Genomic DNA, 25,581 nt, shown 5'->3' with positions numbered 1-25,581 from the left:
ATTATGAAGACCTTCTCAATTTTTTTTGCATCTGATAATGAGTCAGATATCGTGGCATTCAAGTGGAAAACAAGAGAGGGGGGAAAGAGATGGGGAAATTAAATCAGACGAAGAGAAAGCGATTTTTTCTGCTGCCACTTAGCTTGCAGCACATGGCAGAATATGTATTTTAGAAAAGATGCAGCTAGGAGGTCACAGCAACAGAAGAGTGAACTCTAGTAGACTCAGGTTGCAATACCAGGAGACATGCTTTCTCCTCCTGTAGCATCAAGTTTCTGTTGGACTGGTGTTTTTATTAATTTCTAGGCCAAATCTGTTTTTGGTGGGGTTTTTTTGCTTGTTTTGTTCTGATAGGTGTGTTATTTTAGTTTTCTCTGCTAAGTGAATACAATTTTGTCGTAGGTTGACTACTCATCAGTCAGAGCTGGTTTTTTTTTTTTTTTTTTTCAGCTGTACAGGATTTATAAATGTTTTGTAATGTTTCTGAATAAACAGTGCAATGTGACAGCAAGAGGGTTTTAGATGGATTAATAATGCGTATATGCTCACATGCTTAATTTCTAGCAGAGAAACAATCTAGGTATCTTAGTAAAATATTGGTGTTATTTCAGATATTGATTTCTTTTATTAAGTGCTGATCATTCCTACCCAGCATGTCACCTTCCAGGTGAATTCAGAAAGATTTGCCTATTAATTATTGTTAATTTTGTTGTTGCTTATATTTGTTTTGTGTGTTAGATAATCCATCCTCTTTCCAATATATGTTTGCTCTCTTTAGCTTTTTAGTGCTTTATATGGTATCCAATTGTTTTAAGTCATGCTTTATTGATTTTGTTTGAAGCATTGTTTGTTGGTTTGTTTTCCTATGAATCTCTGTAAAACAAGGCTTTTCTCAGCACAGATTTTCAGTATTTTAGCTATGAATAAATTGAACAGTTTTAGACGAGAGAGCAATTCTTGCAGGACTGCATTCTTTCTGGAGGTGACACTGGAAATAATTCAGAGTAGTGCTGGGACATGCTTCTCATGCTCTTTCCAGCCATCGTGCCACATGGCCAAAGCTTGAAATACAATGAAGTTCCCTGTATGGGCTGCCTCATACTCAAGCAGGTGCCACTGTTTGCTGGAAGATGACCTGCAAAAGCACAAAGTTTTCTTCTACCTCTTGGGGCATCTGGCTGTGGACACTGATTTTTTCCTAGCAGACTTTTGTAGATCTTCCCTTCACAGTCAGTTTCAAAGATGCATGGTATAAAAAAAATTGCTGTAGAATGTGCTGAACGTCAATCACATTTTATTTTTAATTGTCTTGAGTACATTTTGTTTTAAATTTCCATCTTTTGTGAAATCTTTTGGGAGCATCTGGCTGGTTTGTTTTGCTGAAAAAGAGTAAAATCTTTCACTTCAGTTTTTCTCCATCTGAGCAGTACCGTTTTGTGAAAATGCTCAGTGCTTGATGGAGGATTTTCAGTACAGTACATCAGTAGTTCTCACAAAGAACAGAACGACCACTCTTGTTCTTTTGAGTAGATTAATAAGATGACTGCAAGTAATCTAAAGAAGATTTTGTGTAAACCAGTTTGGATTTCTTGGAAAGGAAAATTTCAGGAGGCTGCCTTGTTGAGTTTTGATGTCACTGTTCTTCTTATGATACTTCTGAATCAGAATGTATCAAAGGAAGTGTGAACATCATGGCGAGGGAGGTGATTGTTCTGCTTTGCTATGCCCTTACGAGGCCCCGTCTGGAGCATGGCATCCAGGTCTGGGACCCCAGCACAAGAAGGATGTGGAGCTGCTAAAGTGTGTCCAGAGAAGCACCATAAAGATGATCAGAGGGTTGGAGTACCTCTGCTGTGATGGCAGGTAGTGGGAGCTGGACTTGATCAACCTGGAGAGGAGAAGGATCTGGGGAGACTTCTTTGCGACCTTTCAGTACATAAAGGGAGCCTACAGGAAAGCTGTGGAGGGACCCTTTTTCAGGGAGTATACTTATAGGGCATGATGTAATTATTTTAAACTAATAGAAGGTAGGTTTAGATTAAATATGAGGAAGAAATTCTGCATTATGAGAAATTCTTCCTGTATTGAGGCACTGGCATAGGCTGCCCAGAGAAGCTGTGGATGTCCCTTTCTTGGAGAAGTTCAAGACCAGATTGGATGGGGCTTTGAGCAGACTGATTCAGTGGTTGGCAACCCTGCCCCTGCCAGGAGGTTGGAACCAGATGATCTCTAAGGTGCCTTCCAAGCCAAGCCATTCTATGATTCTTTGAGCAATAGTAAAAAGTTAATGTGATTCTTCCATTAGTTAGTTCTTAACAATCATATTTACCTTTACTGAAACTATACTTCTTGGAATCATAGAATCATTGATTCTATGGAGTTGAAAGGGACTCTTAAATGTCATCTAGTCCAATTCCCCTGCAATGAACAGGGACATCTATAGCTAGATCAGGTTTCTCAGAGCCTTGTCTACAAAATCGTAGAATCATAGAATCATGAAGGTTGGAAAAGACCTCCAAGATCATTCAATCCAGCTGTCCATCTATCATCAGTATTACCCCCTAAACTATGTCCCTAAGTACAATGTCTAATCATTTATTGAACACTTCAAGGGATGGTAACTCCACCACCTCCCTGGGCAGCACATTGCAATGCTTGACCACTCTTTCAAAGAAATTTTTGCTAACATCCAACCTGAACCTCCCAGTGCAACTTAAGGCCATTTCGTCTGGTCCTATTTCTAAAGCTATAAGGTCTCCTTCTGAGCCTCCTCTTCTCCAGACTATACAATCCCACTTCCCTCAGCTGCTCCTCAGAAGACTTGTGTTCCAGATGACTCACTAGTTTTGTTGCCCTTCTCTGGACATGTTTCAGGACCTTAAGGTCTTTCTTGAAGTGGGGGACCCAAAAGTAAATACAGTACTCAAGGTGCAGCCTCACCAGAGCTGTGAACAGAGGGAGATTACCTCCATGCTCCTTCTGGCAATACTATTTCTGATAGAAGCCAGGATATCACTGGCCTTCTTGGCCACCGGGGCACACGGCTGGCTCTTGTTCAGCTGAGCATCTACCAGTACCCCCAGGTCCATTTCTTCCACACATTGCCCCAAGCCTGTAGCATTGCCTGAGATTGTGGTCAAAGGGCCTGGCATTTGGATCTGTTGAACTTCATCTCATTGGCCTGAGCCCAGCAATCCAGCCTATCCAGATGTCTGTAGCACCTTACCCTCAGGCAGACTGACATTTCCTCCCTGCTTGGAGTAATCTGCAGACTTACTGAGGGCAGTCAATCCCCTCATCAATAAAGATATTGACAGCACAGGTCCCAGTACTGACTAATGGGGAACATCACTCATAGACTAGTCTCTATGTGACTTAACTCCATTCACCACCACTCTCTGGGTCCAGCCACCCAACTAGTTCTTTACCCAGTGAAGAGTGAATCTGTGCAAGCCGTGGGCTGTCAGCTTCTCCAGGAGAATAATGTGAGGTCCAGTGTAAAAGGCTTTGGCTGAAGTCTAGATAGACTATGTTAACAACCTTTCCCACATCCACCAAGTGGGTCAGTCAGTCACAAGAGATCAGGCTGATGAAACCAGCCCAGCCTGGCCTTCAGTGTCTCCAAGGACAAAGCATCCACCATCTCTCCAGACAACCTGTTCCAGTGCTTCACCAACTTCACTGTAAAGACTTCTTCCTTACGTCCAATCTGAATCTCCCCTCTTTTTGTTTGAAATCATTTCCCTTATCCTGTCACAAAAGACTCTGCTAAAGAGTGCCCCCTTCCTTTTTGTGCCTCTTCCTTAGATGCTGAAAGGCTGCTATGAGGTCAACTCGGAGCCTTCTCTTCTCCAAGCTGAACAGCCCCAGCTCTCTCTCAGCCTGGCTTCACAGGGGAAATATTCCATGCTGTGGATCACTTTTGTGGCTCTCCTCTGGACATGCACAAACAGATCCTTTTCTGTCCAGTGCTGAGAGACAGTATGGGAACATAGAACTAAAAATTCTAGGGCCCATTTCCACATGGATTACTTCGGGATACCAATGCACGATATAAAAACATTTTTATTTTCTTTGGAATAGTAGAAAAAGGTTAAATTCTACAACTCAGTTCACACTCAGAGATACAGCCCTATATTTCATCTAAGTGCATTTTTCTCTTTCTCTGTGTACATAATACCCATTCTTCTCAAAATTACCAGTGATTGTATTTTGTAGCACTGAGGTTACCATTAAAATATTAAATGTTTAATTTTTAAAATATTAACAGTCTTGACAATACTAATGATAAGGCGTTTCTGTGATTTTAACATGTTAAAATGAAGCATTCTGGAAACAAATTTTGGCAAATACCTTACAGAGATCAGTACCTATCCTATTGCAGCAGGTGTATATTTCTTCTCTTGTCCTTTGAGAACATCGTGTCTTCCAAGGCCTGGCCTTGCCTAGCCAAAAATAAATGGTTTCATGCACAGTGATGGAACATGATCACAGAATGCTAATCCTGGACAGAAATAATAAAGATATTAGTAGATGCAGACATTCCTGGTTGTGTATTACAATTTAAAATGAGAATAAGTTAATGGCTAGTAATGATGAAAGACCATTGTCCGAGTGTTAGATTTCAAAAATAAAATTCCTGATACAAAGAAAGAATAGACAAAAGTTTTGCCACAAGATAGAATGCAAATAGAATAACTATTTTGGTGGGAGCAACTCCACGTGGTAGCAGATACAATCCCAAGAGTCCTAGAAGCTTAGGGTCAATCAAAGTTTTGGCATCTTTTCCCCAGACCTCCAAGTTTCACCTGCAGAAAGCCGGGAGGCTTACTCTGGTAGGTAGTACTGCCTGAAACAGGAGAAAGCCTTGCTTATGGCAGTGACACCTGAAAAGCCCAATTCCATGAGGACTTTCTGACAGTCACACATGAACTGTGAAGTCCCTCAAGAGCCCATGGAAGTCGGACTTCTCTCCTGCTGGTAAGGGTTTGTGGGATCCTGCAGGGCAGTGGAAAGCTCTCTGTGTTATCTTAGAGAAGGAACCAATTCTACTTTACTCTATTTCATTCCCCACCTCTCTGTCCTAGAGGAAAAATAAATTACCAACTCTGCATTTTTTTTGTGTTCTACATGCTGGAGAGATGAAATGATGCACTTATTCTGAACATTGCATTCTTTTTAGCAGTGATCATTCTGAATATTGCATTCCTTTCACTGAAGCAGAAAAAGGTTGCGGCGTCTCATAACTTGGCAGTGTTTTGACTGTAAGTCACCTAATGCAGGAGGTTGTTACTGATTGTTACAAGTGGAGTAGTAATGCTGATCTGAAAGGTACATATAAGACTGGGTCTGAAAGAGTACTTTCCAACCTTCAGCCTGTCCAGAAAAGGAGTGAGCACGATAAGAGGGTTATATCCAGGACAATGCTTGCTGCTAATTATTTGAGTGATGGAAACCAGTGCAACCACTTTGGGGATTGGACTCGATGATCTCTGGAGGTCCCTTCCAGCCCCTACAATTCTGTGATTCTGCAATAGATAGATTGTAATGGAATGGAATACATCATTTCCACATGAACTAGTCTTCTGTCATGACCATTTTTTTTTTTCCCCAAACTCTTGCTCATCTTTTCTTCCTCTTATCTAGGTATCCTCTTTTTTGTTGATACTCATCTGTTTCCTTTTCCCCGCTCTCCAGAGCAAGGCTGTTGTTACTTTTTTTTACTAGAGGCTTCTTAGTTAAACTGATCCTACTGAGCATAAAGAAGTCCCTATTAGAGTAAGATGGCCTAATTTGGGCAAGTGCTCATCATCTTAGGTAAATTCAACAGGGAAGTTTCCCTTGCTTTCTTTAAGGATAAGACAGTCTTGAAGAAGATAACTTCTTCTTGCTATTTTTGTGTCAGGATTGCCAGAGGGAGGACATGGATGTTGGGAAGCTGTCTGCATTAAAGAGCAAGAAATTGGATTGAGTTTCATTTAGGAATTGTCAGATGTAATTGTTGTCTGATAAAACATGCTTTTAAATAATTAACACCCACTTGACTGTTTCCCTAGCTCAACAATTCTCACAGAAAATGGAACCCATTTCTCCTTTTTCATCAAAGATATTGTGTTGATTGTGAACAGAATCATAGAATCAGAATCACAAGGTCATCTAGTCTAACCATCCTCCCATACCATCACTACCATAAACACTAAGCCATATCTCGTAGCTCCTCATCCAGAAGCCTTTTAAATACTGCCAGTGATGGTGACTCCTCCACCTCCCTGAGCAGGCCATTCCAGTGCCTGACCACTCTCTGAGAGAAAAAAAAGTTTTTCCTTATGTCTAATCTAGATCTCTTTTGGCACAACTTGTTACCATTTCCTGTTTGTTACCTGGGAGAAGAGACCAAACCTCTCCTCATCACAATCTCCCTTCAGGAAGTTATGATGATGGTAAGGTCTCATTAAGAGTTAGGTACCCTTAGCAAATATACTACAGTGCATTTATTATTGCACTATTTAATTTACTATTTACTATTGTAAAAAGACATCCTATATATAACCAGATGTAAGTAATGTATCAAGATTTAATGACATTTTATGATGGAGTCTTCATAAACTTGTATTAATTCCATTTCCTCACTACAATGTTCATAGTTCTCAGCAGCAGACAACCTAGTCCCTTTTGCAGAAAACTGTGCAAAGGTCTCAAAAGATTTGAACATTTAAATGAAAACAAATCAAATCCACAATTCAATAACTTGGAAGACATTAATTTAAAATGTCAATATTTACATGGAGTTAAAATGCCAGCAAGGCACTATTTTGTCAGCATTATTAGCTAGCTAATATTAAGCCAACCCGTACATTGAACATGAGACTTGGATAATAACACTTGTTTCAGAAGCTGGAGCAAACATACAGAATGGGTCCTGTGTAATGCTTTGGGTTTCCAAACTCAGAATTGTTATGATGTGAGGAACATAGACCCTGTAGGGAAGGATGTGGGGGTCCTGATGGATGAAAAACTTAACATGAGGCAGCAGTGTGCTCTTGCAGCTTGGAAAGCAAATGGTATCCTGGGCTCCATCAGAAGCAGGGTGGCCAGGAGGGACAGGGAGGTGATTGTACCTCTCTACTCTGCTCTTGTCAGGCTCCATCCAGAGTACTGTGTCCAGGTCTGGAGCCCCCAGTACAAGAAAGACAGGGAGCTGTTGGAGAGGGTCCAGAGGAGAGCCACGAAGATGATCAGGGGGGCTGGAGCACCTGCCCTATAAAGACAGGCTGAGGGACCTGGGCTTGTTCAGCCTGGAGAAAAGAAGGCTGTGGGGTGACCTCATTGCAGCCTTTCAGTACCTAAAGGGAGCCTACAAACAGGAGGAGAATCAACTCTTTGAAAGGGTAGATAACAGCAGGACAAGAGGAAACAGTTTTGAGGGAGGCAAGATTTAGGTTGGATGCCAGGGGGAAATTCTTGACAGAGAGAGTAGTGAGGTGCTGGAACAGGCTGCCCAGAGAGGTTGTGGATGCCCTGTTCCTGGAGGTGTTCAAGGCCAGATTGGATGGGGCCCTGGGCAGTCTGGTCTAGTATTAAATGGGGAGATTGGTGGCCCTACGTATGGCAGGGGGGGGTTGGAAATTCATGATCCTTGAGGTCCCTTCCAACCTGGGCCATTCTGGGATTCTGGGATTCTGTTATCCTATCAGGAGAGAATGTAGTGGTGCATCTCCTTTTTGTTAATGAGTGCCTTCTAGTTTGCTCAGTGACTCATGTTTTCTGAATGGAGACTCCTATCCAACAGAAGAAAAGAAAAAAGAAAAGAAAAGAAAAGAAAAGAAAAGAAAAGAAAAGAAAAGAAAAGAAAAGAAAAGAAAAGAAAAGAAAAGAAAAGAAAAGAAAAGAAAAGAAAAGAAAAGAAAAGAAAAGAAAAGAAAAGAAAAGAAAAGAAAAGAAAAGAAAAGAAAAGAAAAGAAAAGAAAAGAAAAGAAAAGAAAAGAAAAGAAAAGTGATTACATTCTAGGTACAGGGACAAGGCTAATAAGGACCTCAGAATCAATCTCTTCAGTACACTAGGGTGAAGCAAAAAATTAAAATAGACTGATGGATACAAGATCCATTGAAAATTATATTGGAAATATACATAAAAGCGAGGACTCGGATTAGTCAAGGTGTCAGTCTGATGTACAGAAAGAATAATAGGTTTGTCTGGCAAGAAAACAAGGAACACTACGCATGGAGGCATGAAGCGCATAACGTTTTAATAAAAACATCATTGAGTGCACTTGATAACACTCTATATGGCTCACCCTAATCATATCCAAATAATGTCATGAAAGTAGCATGGCTTTAAAAGGAAATTCTGTTTTTTATGCAGTAATATTTCAAAAGTTTTCCTGTGAAGCAGATGCAAAATATTTTGAAATACCTAAGACTCATAAACATTAGTAGGGTTACACTAACCCACTATCATATAACCAAGTTAAAGAAAGCCCATTTATAACTTTTAACATGTGGCCTTAAAAACAGTTTTTTATTATTATGTAATACTTGTATTACAAAGTGTGGAGGAGCTTAACGCACAGATCAGGATTTCATTGACCTAGGCACTGTACAAGAGTAGGTCTAATGCCAGCCTTGTTTAAATGTGATCTACAGTGCCATATTTTCAAACAGTCTGATATGGGAGACCTAGTGCAAATTATTCCTTCACTGAGCAAAATACTGGGATTGTAAGCAATCTCAGAAAAACCCAAACTAATGGAAGAGTTTCATCTTAGCAACTTGAGACATTCATATTTAAGGAATGTATTTTCCAGAATGCTGCCATGGGGTATATGTGATGGAAAAGCAAGGTGTAGCTGGACACTTCCTTCTCACTCATATCTTCTCCTTTGACCATGTATGACCAGCATTTGGTGAAGGATGTGAAGAGTACACTGTACAATCTATAATGTGGTGTGAAAGTCCAGATGGCCCTTACCTGAGATGCAGCAGCACTTATGTAGAGTCCAAAAGCCCTTCAGGGGTGACTGTGATCTTCCTCTGTGTCTTAAGATCCTCTAGTAATGAACCAGTTCAACAAGCTTTATGTCGGAGATGTCAATCAAATTCATGGATCTAAGCCTTCTGCAGGTATAAACAGAAGAGCTAATAGCTCTAGAAGTTTAAAGTTTTAATCGCTGCTTGAGTTATACATTGACTCTTGTGCAATATTTCAAGCATGTCTTGAGGAATATTTCACGATATGAATTAGGTAAGATTAGCATAGAATTTTCAAATCTCATAGGAAGAAGCATTTTTTCGCACTAGCAGTTATTGGTAATTTTAATGACCAGATTGTGTACTGTTTGATCTTATTATATATTGTGTAATAGAGTGATACTGTAGTACTAGTAAGGGGTTAAAAACTAGAATTAGCGGAAAGAAAACAATAAAGAATCAAAAGGCATTAGCAAGACTGTAAAAGAGAAGGAAAATGGCAAAGCCTGTGCCATTAGTTTGTTTATTGGCACCTAGCTGGGCAGCAGCATAGTTTTTCCTCTCTCAGATCCTTGCTGATGTAGGTGACTAGCTGCATACACTACCTTGCTGATAGCATTAATGTAGACATTCTCAGTGTGGGCACTGAAAACAGGTCAGGATTGTAATGGAGGTAATGATTACTTGCTCTTTAGGCATGCAGAGATCTGCACAGAAAATAAGAATTTACTAATTCTCCGAAATATTAAGGATAATTTTCTTCCTTTGAATTCATGAAGCCAAGATCTGCCTTCTTCATACTTCCCACTGGAGTGCATCTCTGAACACTCTTCGTGTTGTACTTGGCAGATTTCATCTGACATGTCTTGCATAGCTCCATATACATAGTCTGTGTACAAACTGAAATTGCTGACATGAAATGACTGACTTCCCTTTTGCACTAATGGTTCAAAACAACTTCCTTATTTTATGGGAAAGACATGGGAACTCAGTAGATTAGTAGATTAGTATTTTTAGGATTCGTGAATCTAAAGATTCTGCCCATTTAATTGCCTCGTATACTGTGACAGTTTTCTAAATTGGTGTTTGTAGGCCATACAGTAAATTAACCAACCAGGAAAAGAGTTTCATCAACACTGAAAAAACTTGACAATCTGAGGTATTTCAAGTAAGAATGATGGTGCTCCCATGCGGTATACATTACGGAAATACTTTTGTGACTCACAAGTGAGAGATAAAGCAACAAACCAAGTTCTGTTTCTCCCCTCACCTCTCATGATGCAATTTGACATGACCAATAGAGACAGACATTACATTACATTAACCTACAGTAAAATTGAAAAAAATATGGAAAAGGGTTTTGATCTTGAGAGATAGTTTTCAGACTATTTTAGGTGCAGAGATTTCATACTGAATATAAACTGACTTTCAGAGTCTGCACTAATGTACTTGGTACTTATTGATGTTGACTGTGCACTGATATTGATAGTTAGCATCTCTTCTCAACACAAACTTTGAGTATAGTAGAGACTTGTAGAGTCGTCTTCCATTGCACATTAAGATTGGTTTTAAAATGTCTTTGTCCCTGCTATCCCAGACTCCATGGGGTTAATTGAAAAAGCGAAATTTTATGTTTGTAATTGTTTGCTTTGAAAATCAGAAAGATCATAGCTGTTGTTCATTAATATTGCATTAAAAATTGTTTCACTGTTGCCTTGGACACATTGTATGAGTCCCTCAGAGCCTGTGGGGATTTTAATGTGCTGTTTCAGCTGTCTCCTGGTACCTGATATCTCTCTTCATCCAGAGGTCTGAGCAGCAGACACTCAGGTGCTCAAATGGGAATAGTACTAGGGTAGAAGTACAAGTGTTACAGCATCCACATTTTTAGAGCAAAACACAGGACTTCCTATGAGCTCAATATTCTGAGTTTTCAGTCATGCATGACATCAGAATGAACAGTAACAGTATGCTGTTGCATAACTTTGATATGGCAAGGTGAAAGAATACAAGTTTGTTCTAGAAAAAATGGACCATCTGCTTCCACGGGCCAGCTTTTCCAAGTCTTATATCTCTCTGCTTTTTCTCCAGAGTCGCATATTCTCAGCTTCAGAAATGAATCCAGATGTCCACTGAACCAGTTACCTTTCCTGTTAATTTAACACAGTATTCCTCCTTTTGATTTCACTTCAATTATAATTTATTGTTTATGTCTAGAAATTATTCTTATCTGAAAGCAAAAGAAATGATACTCTAAAGAAATAGATTTTTTTTTGTGTGTTCATAGACCCTTTATCCTGAAGCACTCAAGAGCTGTAATCTGCTATGTCTGAGTGCTGCAGATTTCTACAGGGTTAATTTTCTTTCTGTCCCTTTGACTCAGAAATTTTTCTTTTAATCAGAAATATGAATCATGTCACCCTCTTCAGCACTTGTCTGATCTTACCTCAAGGGTACTTCATATTACTTTCTTGGAAGGTTAAGTTCCCCATAATGATTTAACTACTACACATTGTTAATTATGCATTATGGTTGACTGACCCATTATGATACTGTGGTGTGCAAAACACAATGAAAGACATTGTACATCTTTTCAACTTAGAATTTTAAAAGACTTTGGAAGAAGCTGAATTATAAGATACAATGGATCATTCACAGGCAATTTCATCTAGTTAATTTCCATCATTCCACCCTTTTGGCATAATTATTTTTAGTGCTCCTGAAGCTTTGCTGAGACATTTGATTAAAAACCTCACTTTGAAAATGTAGGGGCACAACAACTGCTTTTCAAAAGGCCCTTCTTCAGGATTGTGTGAGTAACAGAAGCCTGTGAAAGGTTAAGAAAAGGTAAGTATGTAGTAACATTTCCTTCGTGTACTCTGTTAGCCTCCAGCACTCCACTGCTCAGACATTTTCTGGGCCAGAGATGTTATCATCATGTTAGATAGCCCTTGTCAGATTTTATCCTCCATGCGTGTGCTTAATCACTTTTTGATCCCAGCTAAAACTTGGCTGCTTGCAGTATCTTGTGGCAATGAATTCCATAAGCAACCGTTTGTTACATGACCGAGTGCTTGTTTTTATCTGTTACAAATCCTGCCATCTACAAATTTAATTTCTTTTTTTTGTGGTTCTTATGTTACATAAGGCTGCTAGCAGTTGTTTCTTCTCCATCTTCTCCATGCTACTTACAGTTTCACTGAGACTAATGAGTAGAATTTTATCTCCAGTGGCACAAAGCTGACACACAATATTGAACTCAAGTTCCACAACTGGAGAGAATGTACATTGTAATAAATGTTATTCTGGACATTGTTTTGTTTTTTTCTGTACCAATACCAGTGGAAGAATTAAGAACTATAGACATGAGCCCCTCTTGAACAAAAATGAGGTAAAGCAGTGTTAAAAATGGAAGTGAAAACATATTCAGTTGTTGGCATACAATCTTCATAAGTTATTTCATAATTCATAACCTCGTGAGCTGCAGTGGTATGGCTTATCATCCAGACTGAGATCGTGAAAATAATATATTGCTTTTCTGCAAGTGGGTATGGCAAGACTGATGATAGTTAAAGAGGAGACATTGACTTTGTCTGTAAGGCCATGGCATAGAAGAAATGAAAATAACAATTATTGATTTTTTCTTGTGCTGTGAGAAACGTTTTCCCGGATTTTATTAGGAGGAAAGAGCAGAGGTTCACCAAGAGAGGAGAGGGTTTTGGTTTTAACAGCAAGACATGCTAATCTTTGCCGAGAACATATCATTGCAGTTACATAGCATTGCAGCCCATGATACAGGGAAACAATTCAGAAGACCAAAACACAAAATGTGAAAACTACCTTGAAATGCTGTAGTCTCAAGTTTCTAGGATGCTTTATTAGAGCAAGTAAATGATGCAGTGTAGTTCCAGTTTAACAAATTAAGATCAAGCTGCATTAAGGACACCAGGAATGTACTTGTCACATGTAGTTATTTTAAGCAAATGCTGGGCGGTGTTGTCGCTTTCATGACAACCATCCTGATTTGCAAAAGGCTTGCCCTCCGCTTGTAACCAGAGGGACACTGTAAAGATGTGTGCAGCAGTCAGGCTAAACAGCGTATTGGGCAGGGTCAACGCTGAAACCCAAGGGTTAGGCATTCAGCTTCATAAGACTGAGCGAGTAAACAGATTACTGTTTCTACTGTTGCTAAAATAGCACTGGTTTTCAGAGAATGGACAAACAAGCCACTGTCACACACTGCTGCAGTGTCACATTCTCTCAGAGAGTGGTTAGGCACTGGAATGGCTGTCCAGGGAGGTGGTAGAGTCTCCATTCCTGTCAGTGTTCAAGAGGCATCTGGATGAGGAGCTACAAGATATGGTTTAGTGCTTGTAGTAGCAGTGGTAATGGGAGGATGGTTGGACTAGATGGGTTGTAGGATCCTTTCCAACCTTGTGATTCTATGATTCTATGAATCTATGTGAGAGAATCATGGGAATCTGCAAATGGTGAGCATAAATAACGAAGTCTGGTTTCCAAATCTATGCAATTGATTGCTGTATTTTTTACTGCATGAATTCAGCATAATCATCTACTGTAAGCTGGAAATTGAAAATTAGGGAAAACAGTACAGCACTTGCAAAAGTCGGAGGCTGGTGCACTCACAGAGAGCTGAAGCCTCTCATATATGACCACTATCATTTAATGGAAAGAGAGATTATACCAGTTGGACCTTCATCTTTGATTATCCTGCAAGCATCCTGATGCATGGCTCAGGAGTCATGAATCCCTATGTAGCAATCTCAGCACCACAGCTCACACTGTCACTATGGTAAGCCTGGGCTGCAGCTGGCATGCTTTGCAGAAGTGGGTTATCCACTCATCCCTCCCTCTCTTCCAAGTATGAATGAGTGAGGGATGAACCTGCTGTGAATTGAGACACCATCTTTACACATTTCTTGCACCTTTCCTGGTCCTTACCTTCTATCTTATCTGTGTACTCACAAACACAGTCTGTGGATTTGGAAACAGTCTGTTTCTTCCACATAAAAAAAATGGGTTTCTCCCAGTCCCACTCATATCCTCTTGTTCCCAGCAGGAGCACAAGGCTTCATTTTCTTGTTCTTAGTAAAAGAACGAATCAATTTCTCTACAAATGTCAGGCAAGAGGTCTTTATGTTCCCACAGTGACTGGGCAGTGGCAGTGAAAACAGTGATTGGAGCTGCATGTTCACAGATATATTTTCACATGACATACAAAAATTGCAGTGATTGATTACCTTGATCTTGATGATAGTCAGATAAAGGCTCATGTAGTAGTAATATTTATGTGCCTTAATGTTTCCATTGAATTTTATGTTGAAAATCAATGGCTACATTAAATGGATGGATGGAGAGATGGATGGATGTGTACAGTCTTGGGCAACAAAAATCACCTTCCACAGGGTTACATGCTATAGGGAAGTTTCCTTCTTAAAATAGAGGCTGCTGCATCAGAAATACCTTGCAAAAACCTTGCAAAGCCAGATATGGAACTTATGGAGCCAGAAAGCGAGCAAACTTCAGCTGACTCTAGCTTTAGGCGTTCTGCTTCAAAGTGGTGGAAGCTTTTGGTGGAAGCTTTAGGCGTCAAGCTTCAAGACGTGGTGATTGAAGCTTGATGTTTGCAAATAGGCAGAAACAATGTCCAAGGTATGTTCACTTGGCGTCTTTCAAAGTGTAAGTTCATTAAAAAACAAATGAGAGCTAAAAGTGATGTCAACTGGAATAACATTGTTTTGTTGGAAGTAAAGCATCTCATGCATTGAGCAATGTGGCAGTTTCTCCTTAGAGAATATCATAGCTCACTGATGTAGCATAGCAGTCTCCTCCCTGTGGATAGTCCGCATATTGCAAAAGTTAATTCAGTGGGCTTTCTGGCTTAGATTCCAGCCCAATATTGCTAGTAAAGTTAATAGAAGGCTACACAGGGGCTTGCTTGCATAAACTGATGTTTTCAAGTGCATACTTATGTCACAGGAAGGATCCATTCAATTTTAAATAAAAATGAACAAAAAATGCAGCTTCCTTCAGGTGAGCATCAAGAAAACTTACCCTTAGTATCCAGAAAATTGTCATTTTGCAGCATTTTTGTAGCTACAGAAAACATTTTAAAGTGGTAGCATGTTAAGTTAAAACTGTAATATATTTAAACCCGTCATAACCATATCTAGATTAAATATAAAGGTGTTGTTCACCTCCAGTGGTAGTCTGCTTAGCACATGGCTGTTTACGTATCAAGCAGCACTGCACTTATAGTGTGAACATCAGGATTGAATGCTGTAAGATGCTTGCATTTTTTATTATACACAGAAAGCATCCCTTTTAAATACTCAGAACCATTGAAGTTTAGTCAGGATACTCATGCTTACTTTCATTGATCCTTCTTGGGAAATACCCCATAACTGTGCTGAGAGGTTGGCAACAAGAGCCAAAAGGCACTCTGCCTCTTTTCACTGCTATTAATGACCAGCTGTGGATGCAGGTAGGTACCAAAAGCAGCTCACATTTGACTGGCAAATTGTTTCAGGCAGCCTGAGAACTATGATGTCAAGCCCCAGGCTACAGTTCAAGAAGGTTCTGAAGCACGTGCTTCATTTTGAGCATGTACCTAACACAACCAAGTAATAGTTGGCTCAGTAACCACTGATCTCTAATAGAGAAAGAAATGTGCATTTAGAAATAGTGCCTTTGATCTTACCCTGATATATGTTTTTGATGTTGCTGAAATCTTCGTTAAAGCTGAAAATGTTCTTGGACCAGAGACAGAAGATGCTCGGACCGCCACAAGTGTTGCTCAATGTTACACAAGTTTGCTCTCTTTGTTGCACTGAAATCTGGCAAAAAAAAAAAAAAAAAAAAAAAAAACAAAAAAACAAAAAAAACCATATAATAATAGTGTTGGTACTTTTGCAAAGAAGTAAAGAAGTTAAATATTATTGTCACGAAGAGTCTGAGGCTTGGGAGGTAACTTTGCTTAATATGGTAGATATTGGCCATGATAGAGTTGGAGACATCTCAGAACTTCTTATTCCTGAAACAATGTTTTTCCCAGTTAAGTCTTCTGCTTTCAGGAACAGAAATGGACACAACTCCAGGCGGAGCTATGTGGGCAGACACCAAAGAGCCTTATGTTTTGTGCTTATTTGTTAATTGAATTCCTGGTGAGGACCAGTACTGATGAGCTGGTCTTACTAGGTCTACCAAGAGAGACACATAAGTCTGTTATGTTACAGCTTATTGCAGAACCATCATTTGATGGTCATTTTTCATCATCACTCTAGAGATATTCATGCAGCTGAATGACACTAGGAACTAGACTCAGAGCTCTACCACAAGTACATTGCTGTTCAGTAGCAGGAAATGATGGAAAAGTTTTGGAGAGCGATATTTTTAATTGCTCTTTAAAAAGTCTCTTAATGTAGGATGTGACAAATAAGAAAAAATAGAGAGACTTAGTTTATTGTTTATAGCTTTCATTAATTTTTAAGGAATGAGTCAAAGAAGTTGCTGAAAACAACCAATCACAGAGGCTATATGATGAGCAGACCTAAGAGCCATTTTAATATTTAATGAGACCAAAAGCCTCTCATCACTAATCATCTTTTAATGGCACTTGCCCTTTGGCCGGGTGTATGTGACTGTGTGTTTCAAAGGGACTAACTTTTCTGACTCGCTAATGAAATGTCCCTCAAGGCAGTAGTAAAAGTGGTGATTTGGAGCTGTTTGGTTACTATGTCAGTTTAGTTTATGATAAGATGGAAAACTGGAGCTTTCTCCATGCATCACTTTGAACTCTCCACATCTTTGAGTAACTTGGTCAAAGATCATTAAAAATGTGTCTTACAGGAATTCTGCCAGTCAGAGGGATAAACTGTATCACAAAGACTAATCAGTCTGATTGAAAAAAGCATTTAAAAGCATATATCCATTCTCTGTAAACAGACTGCTAACCTCTATGTTTTCAAGTTACTCCAGATGCTGCAGGTGTAGGGCCTATTTTGAATGGCTCTAGCATCTGTAGACAGCAGCTTGTGCTGAGTCAGAAGATTCACATTGTCAGACATTGAACTTGGGAACCTGCCTTTTGTTTAACATCTGAAGAAAAAAGTATTCCTCCTCATGTGATTTCTCAGGTAGAGGGAAAAGTGCCTAAAACTAGGCATGAAAGTCTATGAAAGTTTTGTCATGACTTTCTGTTTTTACAGCTTCAGTAGCATGGACTTGCGGCAACGTATGCAACAAAGTTGAGATCTAGAAGCCATAGCTATGTTTTTGGTATACTGTAGTAACACTGGATCATTGACAAATTGCTGGAAATTGATGTTCTGAGTGTTTTAGAAATAATATGAACTTGTATTGAGTCTTCTTTCTTTTTGCTGTTTTAACATAAGAACAAAGAATGTTGTTTATAATAGCATATGAAAAAATCTAACAAGGAAAAATGATGCATTGAATTGACAGAACCTTGAAAGAGAAAATATGGTTTCATAAGTAAATACGTTTTCACACAGGAAAAAGATAATTAATCAAAATTTGGTGTCCTTGAAAATTTTTTCCTGTTTTCTTACTTCCTTGGAAATATTCACAACTGTCTTGGTGTAAAAATTATCAGAATGTTAATATATCTACATCACAGTACCACTATTTAGAAGTACTTGAGTAGATTTATTTAATGATGTGGTCCTGTCAGAATGGGAAATATTTGGAACAATTGATCCTTTATAAATTGGAAATAAGGATTGTATTTGTTGATTTAAATTAAGGTTAGCTGATGACATTTTATGGAATCATTTTTGGAAAACAAAGAAGTACTTTAAGGGATTTTCAGAAAGTCAATAATTCAGTACAAAGTTCCTTGGAAATTCAACATAACTTGATTTGGGACAAGGTTCCATGTCTTACAAAATGAGAATATATCCAAAGGACTGAAAATTTTGTAAAGCTACGTGATACTGCGTAGTTAATGGGGAAAAAGTAATTAGATGTATTGATCAACTTGGAAATTACCAACAGGTAATTTTTTTTCAATCTGAATTAAGAGATTAAACCATGTAAATTTTGATCCTACTACATAATTCAGTCGGTTTGATTTGTGGTTGGAATGTAGTTTCCTGTTTTGTATATGATAGTTCAGTTTTGAGAAGGACCATGAGGTAATGAAAAGGAACTTAGTTAATTCCATTACTACCTTTGGCTGATTTCAGCTAAGCATCACACATGCCATTGCAACATTGTGGATTTCAGTTGATATCACTGATTTTGTAGGAGAATCATCAGGGCAGATTTCATTGCATAGGTTATTTATAGTTTCCTGAGTCTTAAAATGGAGAGTAAATCTCACCTAATTTGAAGTGAATAAGTAGGCTAAATTAATTAATTTATAGTTCCTTGGTCAGGAACTGCCAAGTAAATGTTTGTACTTCAAGATGAGTTTGTACTTCAGAAATAGTGTCTTTGGAGATTCTGCTGAAAAATCTACCACAGTAGTGACTGTCATTTGAGGAGAGGAGTTTGGATCACAACTCCCCATTTAAGAATAAAATCTCTTTGAAGCAAATGGCAAAAGACAGGAAAAGTAGAAACAATGAATGTACCCAGTTTAATATCGTAATACTCTCCCTTGATTGGATCTGGAGGAATTATCTCTAACTTTTTCCTTTTTTTTCCCTCAGGTTGGGGGTCACACCATGCTCCCCATTCGCTGGATGCCTCCAGAAAGTATTATGTACAGGAAGTTCACCACTGAAAGTGATGTCTGGAGCCTGGGAGTTGTATTATGGGAAATCTTTACCTATGGCAAACAGCCATGGTACCAGCTCTCAAACAATGAGGTTTGTGCAATATATTCCAAACTGCTTGTGGGTAGGCTTGCTTTTTATGATTTTTATAGGAGAGAGACAACAGTGAATTTATCTAGTACAGGCAAAAAGTTTAATATCAATTATTTATTATATTTTCATAAATATTGTGGTTTAATTTCTTCCTTTTCAGCCTTTCCTTCCAAGGTGGAAAAATGGAATTTGTTCAAGCAGAACTAGGTTGGAATGTAGCTTCCTGTTTTGTATATGATTGTTCAGTTTTGAGAAGGACCATGAGGTGATGAAAAGGAACTTAGTTAATTCCATTACTGCCTTTGGCTGATTTCAGCTAAGTATCACACATGCCATTGCAAAAGTGGTTACTGAAAAGCATTATTAAATAGATGTAACGAATCAGGAGCTCTCTTAATGTACTGAGAATAAAAAGTAATGCCTTTCCAGAGATTAGCCGCAGCAACGTTCAAAAGGCATAAGGAGGGACAAACGGGTGCTGATGTTTTCTGTGAGCAAAGTGAAAAATTATCCTCTGAGATTAAGTGTGGTAAAGAGATGGGTAGCAAAAGAAGATATGGGAATGCTTCCTGACCATCATTTCCTTAGAACTAAAAGGGACGGACATGCATGATGGCAGTGAGGTTACTGCTCTTTGGTAACATACATTTACAGTGATTTTCAGGATCGCATCCTGCTCCCCATCCATCTACCTGGACATACAGTCCTTCGCAGAATTGGCTGACACCAGTGAGGCTGATGTGATCATCAGCAGCTAGTTCTTCTGTGGATAAGACCTATGTAGTTGTCACAGCTATGTTGATTCTTTCCTTCTGATCTCTTGCAGGTGATTGAGTGCATCACTCAGGGCCGAGTTCTTCAGCGACCTCGCACGTGCCCCAAAGAAGTGTATGACTTGATGCTGGGATGTTGGCAACGGGAACCTCACATGAGGCTCAACATCAAAGAAATCCATTCCCTCCTTCAGAACTTGGCCAAGGCATCTCCAGTCTACCTGGATATTTTAGGCTAAAGTCTCATAGCATTTCTTCTTATGGGCTGTGTGAATGAATGTGTTCTACTGCCGCTGAACTCCATTAAAATGTGTTCTTAACTTTGACAGTATTAATGACAGAGTTATGGAGAAGCTTTTAAAGGGCAAGCAATGTACACTTCTCCATCTGTAGACACAGTATTGACTTTTTAGACTTTACTGAGACGTATCTTTTCTCTCTCTCCCTCTTTCAGTTTCTATCATCTTTTTCTTCTTTCCTGTCTTTCTAATCAATTTGGCTTCTGCATTATTGTAACTCTGCATAGACAAAGGCCTTAAAAACCTGATCTGTTATATCAGCAGACTCTCCAGTTTGCCCATCACAACTAACAATGCCTTGTTGTATTCATGCCTTTGATGTGGATGAAAAAAAGGGAAAATATATTTGACTCGAACTTTGTGATGTCTGCTGTAAAGATACTGAGAGTTTCTATGGATTCACCTCAATTTTTTTGCTTCAGCATGTGGGTGGAAAAAGAAGACTGGTATTCTTTACATGAAGAGTATTCCTTGCAGAGAAAAAGCCAGATGAAAACAAGACAGTGTTGTGTGATCCACTATTTGGAGGAACTGTGGGATCAGATGGCATCAAACCCCACTGAAAACATTGAAATGATTTGATGGAAGGCAAGAGGAGGTTTAGCACTTTCCCTGGAGAGTCTTTCTGAGGAGTAAGGGGATTCAAGGAGGTACTTTGCCAGTAGCTTTCATTGCCAGATAGAAGTTTATGTTAAAAGGGAAAAAGATGCTGCCAGCACTGCACGTAATTATGTTGCAACGTGATAAGTGAACACATGCCCTTACTTCGTCTTCTGGTAGAATATTGTCATGCCACTGGTACATAAATGTTCTCCAGCAAGTCTTTTTTAATAAAGGCTGAAGCTAGGCTTATTAATGTACAGTAGTAATTTCAGGATCGCACAACAAAACTAAGGATTTTGATAAGACAGGACAAGCTATGGATGGTGGGGCAGATGTATCTTACACTCTGCTTGTCCAGAAGCATATTCTTTTTTTTCAAACCGTGCGAGCAAAAATGTGCATGGTCTCTGTCAATTAATGCCCTTTGTGCAGAAACTGTCACTCATCTTGTAAAACACCTTAGTAGGCATAGCAAACTCGTAATGGTATAACTTATATTTCATTGAAAGGGGATAATCAAAGACATTAGCTATGTTAAAATGCCTTTACAATGTTACAGATACAATAGACTGATACTACATGAATAATCTAAAGCATGGACATCACTGGTTATATTTGAGCCATGGCAGGGGATAAAGTGAGATACCTGGGGAAAACAAATTACTCTGAGGTTATGGCTCACTTCTCAGAGTGCAAAGACCTTGAGCTCAGCACCATGTTTGTATTGGTATTAGTGCTGTCATTACCAACATCCAGTCTTTCTTAAATAATTTCTTTTTTGTTGGATGGGCACTGTGTGTGTACTTTTTGCATGGCCACTGTGTTGATGACAAGTGCATGGGCATATCTGTTATTTTTCAAACCGGAAGTTGGAAGATTTCAAATTTAGAGTTAGGATTATTTTTAATATGAATTCTTACAAGAGACAACCTACCTTATCTATTCCTCAATACTTTTGCCTCCCTCTGTGAGGGGACGTTACTGCAAAAAAAACAAAAACAAAAACAAAAAAAAAAAAAGAAAAAAAAACAACAAAAACAACAACAACAACAACAAAAAAAAAAAAAAAAAAACAGAACAAAAAAAAAAATCTTTGTTTTCTTTTTCTGTTTTTGTTATTTCTGATTGGTATGAGCCAGATCAAAATAGTCCTTCATTTTTGTGTTGGGGATATTTTATTTAATAAATTAAGCATTTTATTTTTGTAAGTGTTCTCATAACACATTTAATATATGATTTGCATGCATATATTATTTATTGAGGTACTTTAGTTTTCTTTCTTCTGAAGCTTTTAGAGCTAGCTTATAAAGACTTTGAACGTTTTCAGAATAAAACAGTTCATTGAACAACGACGGAGTTTTACCCTTCTCAATGTCATTGAAAGGGCAGCATTACAAATAAACATGACAGTGTATCTATAAAGCCATACTCAGTATTTCTTTATATAACAGGATGTTATTTCATAATTGCTACTGAACTGGAAACACACAAAAAGCCAGAGGAAGATTCCTACAAAATGGGCCTTAAGATTTTATCTGGACTGTCCTGGAAATCCATATAGAAAGCTAGATAAAGACTGAGCATCCACTGGAACCCATTCACTTGAGAATTTGAGTTTCGTCTTTTAAAGGAATTTGAGTCTGATTTTCAAAGTAACAGTGGTGGAAAACTGTCCACTGATACTGTGTGGTGGAGAAGGCTGCAGTTGACAGAGAGAGAGATGCCGACTTTCTGCCTGCTGTGTTCTATCTTAGGGTCTTATGAGCTTGAGGAAAAGGCATCTGAGATGCTCTTTCTACTGAAAAGCAGGCTCCAGCCTGAAAGCAAACAGGTGGGTTTGGCAAGCACTGAAAGAATGAATACAAAAAAAAAAAAAATCACCACTAACAAAATAAAACAAAACAAAACAATCCAAACTCGCAAAACCTTGAAATTATAATTATTGGCATCTTCTTTTTGATTTACTAGTGAGACCACTGCAGTCATTTCAGAAAATGAATAATGTTACAATGCATTGTGCAATAACATAGCAGTATGTTAAATTTCTAGAGGACCAAATGTTCTACAGAGCCACCAGTATGGTAACCTTGACCTATATCATTAATGTTCTTGATAGCGCATAAACTGTGTAATCAGAGTAGACAAGCTATAAACAGTAGTTATACATATTTTGCATTTGTTCATGAAAAGGTGGGTAAGTGTAGCAGAATGAGCAGAGAAAAAGAAGAAGTATTCTCAAATCCCAGTAAAGGGTGAGTATATGTGCATATTCATCATGCTTGCACTGTCCACTAAATTGTGTACACTGAATAACTATGACAATCAGGCTCATTTTAAAAGTCTTTCTGGACTGTGCTATGAACTGATCATATATATAATATATATGTGTGCTTACATGTGGCATATATATATACACACACACAGCATATACATGTATGCCTATGTCTGTTGTATTTTATTTATATGTGCAGACATGCATGCACATTATGTATGGATTGTGTGTATATGTATAAATTTACATACACCTACGTTATAACAAATGATAATTAGAGTGCTATTAATAAATTAACTAAGTCTGCTGAGTAGCCAAAATCACATTTTCTTTCAATGTTTCTTTTTCTATGTTTCTAAGAGTCAACTTTTTAACTGGTGTGCAGCAGAAGCAATGTTAGAATGCCAGAGATATAACAAGCACTTTTCTCCTCCATATAATTGCATAAAACATTTCTTCCATTCGCATCTCACCTGTTGATTTGCCACAAAGAAATGAACAAATAAGCTTCCAAACTCCAAAAGTAGAGTTTGACTGACTGTCATTTCTGGGTTTATGCTATTGTTCTTTTGCTGTCCTAGAATAACAGTGCAGCTCCATTAGCATTTTATACTCATCTGCAGTAGCGAAATAATTCCAAGCATGAGCTGGACTATTCAGACTGCAACACTACATGTAGCACATTGAGAATGCCAAAATTCAGCAGTAATAATTGCAGCAGCTGCCACGCTGTCCTTCACTCTCAGTTGATCTACAGAACCCAGAACTGGTGGTGATGAACAGGTATTTGCAAAGCAACAGCACCCCATGATACATGATGGAGCGTGCCCTTTTAAAAATGACTTCATTCATTTTGATTTGTAAACCAGTATATCTGTATATTGTCCATGGTTTAACAAGTAATGCCTATATTTTACTTCCTTCCTTTTTCACTTTTCCTTTTTTTTCTCTCTTTCTTGCTCACTTTTTCTTTCATTTCCTTTCTTCTTCTCTTTCCTATTTCTTTCCTTCTATTTCTTTATTTCTTTCATCTCCTTCTCTTTTAACTCCTTTTTTTTTCATTCTCTTTTCCTCTTGCCTTCCTCCTGTATACTCTTTCCCACCTTTCTCAGATACTGTTTTTGTTGTGATAGATGTAGACTTAATAAAACACTTTAAAAAGAAATAAAACAACAACCCATGATCAGGTCACTGGATGAATAAGATGCAGTGCATATGTGTTAGACTATGTCTGAGTTGTTGCAGCCTGTAAGGGAATTTCAAATACTGCTATAAAATGTGAGGGAGGGAGCCGGGGAAGCGATGGTGAATAGTTCAGGGTTTCTAATCAAAGATGAAGGTTTTGATAGCACACGAAGTTGTATTTTCTTGTCAGGGCTGAGATGAACCACTGCTGCTGTGAATCAAGAGGTCCTTTAAGAGCCTTAGTTAAAAGACCTTTGTTTGGGCTGGGGTGGGGGGTGGGTGAGGGATGCTACATTCATCATAAATATGAAGCAAAAAAAAACAAACAACAACAAACAAAAAAAAATAACAAAAAGTCTACATGTTGCAGGGAAAACACTGTGAATTTCACAATAGCAACCAAGTGACTATTTTGCCATCTTTTAAACATATGTCTCAGGAGAAGAAATGGGAAATGATGGGTGTATCATTTTACCGTCTATGCATTCTAGACCAGGTCTGTGGGGAATTTTTTTGTTTGCTTGTAGAAGGTTCTGAGTGATGGCTGGCTGGTATTTTATAAACACCAAGTACTTCGTGCAAGGATGATAGAAGCTGCCAGTAGTAAGGCCATTTGATTGGAATATATAAGAAAATAAAATCTTTCCAGAGGCCTACATATTGCAGCTTATATGTATCTTTCTGTAACGAAGAAAAACAGCTAAGAATGTTTTATATAAAAGCAATTGATGCTTAAGCATTGATGCTTAATTGAATAATCAATTAATTATGAAATATTTGCCCCAGCCCTGTTCTCCACCTATACTTTATGCATATATATATTTCTAGATATCTCTCTCTCTGTCGCAATATCTGTGAGATAAAGAGGAAGATACCTACGTATAAATATAAATCTCATTACTGTCACCAAACTATGACCTGGTGTGTAGAGCTATCTTTCTTCTTTCTTTTTTCCTTTTCTTTCTTTTTAATGTGATGTCTCTGTGCAAATATTTAGTGGTTCTTGTTTTGCAGTTTGTTATAACAAGTCATTGCTTTAAAACTTTCATTGCATCTTGGCTGATTTTGAAGTGATGCCTAGGTATCAGTGTTAAAAGTTTTGTTTGTGAATCATGTGACCAGTTTCTCTCCACAACATGGAAATTCTCTTGTATTCCAGTGTATTTAATAAAAATGATGTCTTACAATAAACAATGTCATACAAAAGAAAGATAAAATGATTACTTTAAGACCTACAATTTTCATGAAGTGTTGCGTGTTTTCTTTGTTGAAATGCTTTCATTTATCTCCATTTTTTTGAAAAGTATGAAATTAAGGAAGGGTTTGGTATGATTAGAAGCATTCTAAGACCCTGAATGAAAACCAGGGTACTGTATTCTTAGCTGATGAAAGAGGAGACCTGTAGTAATAGGAAAAAAAAAAAAGAAATATTCAATCTGAATATAATGGTAGATTCTTTTTGTTTTGTTTTGACTTTTGGGTTTGTTTGTTTGTTTTTTGTTGTTGTTGTTGTTGCCGTTGTTTTCCACATCAAAAATCATATTTCAACTCATTCATTTGGGGAGCTGGCTTTGCAAATATCTGTTTATCTTTTCCCAGAAACAGGCCTTCAAGAAATTCATTCTATG

The 25,581-nt window shown here is 38.3% G+C and overlaps 1 protein-coding gene across 2 annotated transcripts in view; it reads left to right on the top strand.

Annotated features, from left to right (window-relative positions):
• The window catches only part of NTRK2 (neurotrophic receptor tyrosine kinase 2), a 206,149-nt gene extending 180,768 nt beyond the window's left edge, over positions 1-25,381 (top strand). For both annotated transcript variants that reach the window (XM_052701545.1, XM_052701544.1), the window contains 2 exons: positions 18,663-18,821; positions 19,648-25,381. In XM_052701545.1, coding sequence (XP_052557505.1) covers positions 18,663-18,821; positions 19,648-19,833 — 345 coding nt within the window. In that variant the 3' untranslated portion in view covers positions 19,834-25,381. The remainder of the gene's footprint in view (positions 1-18,662; positions 18,822-19,647) is intronic.
• Positions 25,382-25,581: the final 200 nt, after the last annotated feature.

Source organism: Tympanuchus pallidicinctus, unplaced genomic scaffold (genome assembly GCF_026119805.1).
Source record: "Tympanuchus pallidicinctus isolate F22 unplaced genomic scaffold, pur_lepc_1.0 scaffold4, whole genome shotgun sequence".
Taxonomy (NCBI): domain Eukaryota; kingdom Metazoa; phylum Chordata; class Aves; order Galliformes; family Phasianidae; genus Tympanuchus; species Tympanuchus pallidicinctus.
The sequence above is the reverse complement of the archived record's forward strand: the minus strand, read 5'-3'. Positions and strand labels throughout refer to the sequence as shown.